This window comes from Piliocolobus tephrosceles, chromosome Y (assembly GCF_002776525.5).
Source record: "Piliocolobus tephrosceles isolate RC106 chromosome Y, ASM277652v3, whole genome shotgun sequence".
Taxonomy (NCBI): Eukaryota; Metazoa; Chordata; class Mammalia; order Primates; family Cercopithecidae; genus Piliocolobus; species Piliocolobus tephrosceles.
The window spans coordinates 21954885-21958902 of record NC_045456.1 but is presented as its reverse complement, the minus strand read 5'-3'; the positions used below and the strand labels follow the sequence as shown (position 1 = coordinate 21958902).

Below are 4018 nucleotides of genomic sequence, written 5' to 3'. Positions count from 1 at the left end.
TGGTGCTAGCCTGTGTCCACTGTCACCGTGGTGGTTGAGTGATGGAGTATACGCTGGTGAGCCTGTGTCAGCTGGTGTTAGCCGTATCCACTGTCACTGTGGTGGTTGAGTGATGGCGTATACGCTGGTGAGCCTGTGTCAGCTGGTGCTAGCCTGTATCCACTGTCACAGATGTGGTTCATATACTCATTGCTCAGTAAAATTCCGTTCCCCCAGAAAAGAGTAAGATTCCGCTGGAGAAACGTATCTGAGATTCCTAATTTTCTTTTTTTTTTTTTTTTTGAGATGGAGTCTTGCTCTGTTGCCCAGGCTGGAGTGCAATGGCATGATCCTGGCTCACTGCAGCCTCCACCTCCCGGGTTCAAGCGATTCTCCTGCCTCAGCCTCCTGAGTAGCTGGGACTACAAGCACCCGCCACTACACCTGGCTAATTTTTATATTTTTAGTAGAGACAGGTTTCACTATGTTGTCCAAGCTGGTCTTGAACTCCTGACCTCATGATCCATCTGCCTCTGCCTCCTAAAGTGCTGGGATTACAGGTGTGAGCCGCTGCACCCGGCCTGAGATTCCTAGTTTTTTCTGCTTACTGGTGGATGCAAGGCCATAGCAAATGGATGGAAGTAGTTGAAGAAAAGTCCCTAAGAGGACAGACGTTTCTGTTTTTCTGTGTCTCTGCACAAGGGCACCATGTCAGTCATGCACGTCCATTTCCAACTGCTCTGTGATAAACTGGTCCCATTACTAATGAGTAAGAATGGTACATACAACGAAGAAATGAGACGTTGGGTTGCATCGGATCTCCACGGTCCCTCTAAGTGGTCTCCACCTTTGCTGACTTATAATGGTACAATTCTAATCACTTAAAATACGGATGGGTCTTCAGCAAAGGAAGTCCACACCCAGTGCTGAGACAGAAGATTCCAAATGAGTGTTGACTGGGAAATCACTGACTCCTGCATAGAAACTTAAGATCCCACCAGGATGGCAAATCTGAAAAGTGTTATTAACCTCCAAGGAGAAGACACAGAAAGTTAAAATCATTCCGGACCTTCCAACAACAGCCAGTGGCATTGATCATACGATGTTTCTTACCAGGCTAAGTACGTGGAAATGGTGTTGTCTGTAGCTATTTGAGTGGCACTCACACATCACAGCTATGTCTGCACATGTTGTTATGCACAAATACACATACATCATACATCAAATACATATACAAATACAGATGCACTCACACATCACAGCTATGTCTGCACATAGTTTTATGCATAAATACACATACATCATACATCAAATACATATACAAACACAGATGCACTCACACATCACAGCTATGTCTGCACATGTTGTTATGCACAAATACACATACATCATACATCAAATACATATACAAATACAGATGCACTCACACATCACAGCTGTGTCTGCACATAGTTTTATGCATAAATTGGCATCACACTCTATGTATAGTTTTATATCCCATGCTTCTCCGTTAAACTGTAGCATAATAATTTCCAATTAAACAAGTGGGTTGAGGGGAAGCGTGCATATCTCATCCACTTTCCTATCCTCCGATCCCATTAATGTTATAGAAAAACACAAACCACATCAAGACAAAGAGGAAAAAAAAATTACATGGAAGCTACCACATCCTGGCAGCTGGAAACAGACAGGTGTTACAACTTTGGCACACAGAATCATGTTTTCTCCCTCCTTGCAGACATATCCATATCCTAATCTCCAGAATTCATGACAACAGTACCTCAGAAAGCAAAAGGGGTTTTGCAGAATTAACAATGTTTAATGGTCTAGGTGGGTAACTGAGTAATTACACTGGGTAATCCCAAGACCCTTCTGGTGATTTTTTGTCTGCCATCTAAAGTATCAGTAACTTGATAAATATTTCATATATTTGAAAGGAATGTGCTGTCTCGATGGGCTCATTGTTTGACTTATGTCTGTCCTATCCACTGTATTCATGTCACTATTTATTTCCTCTCTAAGTTTCCATCTGGTCTCCATCTGTGAAAGGGATGTGTTGAATTCTACTAGCACACATGTTTTTTGGTGTATTCCTGAGAACTTCAGTTCTATGTATTTACTTCGTGTGGAGATGGCAATAACTGCACCTCCTCAGTGTGGAGGGTTCAGGTTAACTTTTACATAAAATAAAATGGACTGTAGCAGGGGAGGAGAGTAAGGGGCATCAGTATTGCGAGGAGAAATATTAAGTGTTGCAATGAACTTAAGAGCTCAGTGTGGCTCAAAGAAGGGCTCAAGGTCAACAACACTAAGTGTTGCAATGACCTTAAGGGCTCAGCGTGGCTCAAAGAAGGGCTCAAGATCAAGGGTGGTTTGTGTTGAAGATTGGCAGATGGGCAGACTGACGATGGGGAAGGGGAGATACTGACTCCACCTGTCTGGGTAAGGATGTTGAACAGGGGGTAAAATCAAGAGATAAACGATAATGAGCTTCTAGAGCCAAATCATGAGTCTCGGGGGGATTGTGGTGATGATTTTGTAAGCTAACATTTGGGAAAACACCAACCCTTAGCATGGGCGTAATACACTTTAGTCAAAGTGGACAAGGGAACGTGTCAGCTCCATACAACACGTTATCCGGTTACCATTCATTAAAAGTAACATGCTAACAAGAATGACGGTCCTCCAAAGCCATCTGTGAAATGAAGCAGTGACTACAAATAGCAGGTATGTGCAAGAATTTCCATGGGTATCCTGTTTTGCTCAGATACGTCTCTCACATGAAAGCTAGAGTTCCCGTCATTCAAATTAACCCCTGGCTTGCAGCAAGTTCACCAGGACTCACCATTGTTGATCAGAACATGGAGAGGAATCTTCTTCATCTTGAACTTCTGGACAAACTGCCGGATGGACATCATGGAAGCCAGGTCACAGTATAAAAATTCCACTGGAAAAGGACAACAAAAAATACCTGGTTACCTTCGAACCTATTTCAGAGATTAAGAAAATTTCTAAACAGGTCCATTTCAATTTCACCTGGGAAGTCACACTTTTTTTTCTTTTCTTTTTGAGACAGAGTCTCGCTCTGTTGCCAAACTGGAATGCAGTGGCATGATCTCAGCTCACTGCAGCCTCTGCCTCCCGGGTTCCAGCAATTCTCCTGCCTCAGCCTCCCGGGTAGCTGGGATTACAGGCATATGCTACCACATCTGGCTAATTTTTATATTTTTGTATTTTTTTTTTTCTTTTTTTTTTGAGATGGAGTCTCGCTCTGTCACCCAGGCTGGAGTGCAGTGGTCGGATCTCAGCTCACTGATTTTTTTTTTTTTTTTTAGTAGATACAGTGTTTCACCGTGTTGGCCAGGCTGGTCTCAAACTCTTGACCTCAGGTGATCCACCCTCCTCAGCCTCCCACAGTGCTGGGATGACAGGCGTGAGTCACTGCGACCGGCCAGGAAGCAACACTGAATTGAACATGTCAGTAGGATACAATGAGATCATACTCTAGGGAGATCCTCAATGAGTCACATCCTTGTATAGTCCCCTTCCCTCGAGTCCGTGTGGGAACTGTCCTTCTCCTCCTGACCTTGATGTGAGCTGATGTTTTGTGAGAGCACCGTGGCTCCAGAACCTGGGCATGGCCTCTCTAGGAGCTGGGAGCAGTCCCTGGCCAAAAGTCAGCAAGATATTCAGATCCCCAGACCTACAGCTTCCAGGAATTGGATTCTGCATAGAACCGTGTAAACTTCAAAGAAGATCCTGAGCTCCAGAGAGGACCTCAGACCAGGTGACACTTTGGGGGCAGCCCTAGTGAGACCCAGAAGGGAAAATGCAGTTTCACTTGCCCAGATTCCTGATGCACAGCAGCTGTGGGATAGTAAGTAGGAGTCCTTTCAGGCTGCTGAGTCTGTGGGTAATTTTGTTACACAGCATATGTAGCTGATACACAAAATGACTCAGAAGCAAGGACTTCCTTCTTCTGCAGGAGAAGGATATAGAATATAGAATTTTATATAATAATTAAAGAGGAAGCAATTTT

The 4018-nt window shown here is 43.9% G+C and overlaps 1 protein-coding gene across 1 annotated transcript in view; it reads right to left on the bottom strand.

Moving 5' to 3' along the window:
• DHRSX (dehydrogenase/reductase X-linked) overlaps window positions 1-4018 on the bottom strand; it is a 271705-nt gene that overhangs the window by 53203 nt on the left and 214484 nt on the right. Inside the window, exon 4 of the mRNA XM_026449577.1 lies at window positions 2825-2926. Coding sequence (XP_026305362.1) covers window positions 2825-2926 — 102 coding nt within the window. The remainder of the gene's footprint in view (window positions 1-2824; window positions 2927-4018) is intronic.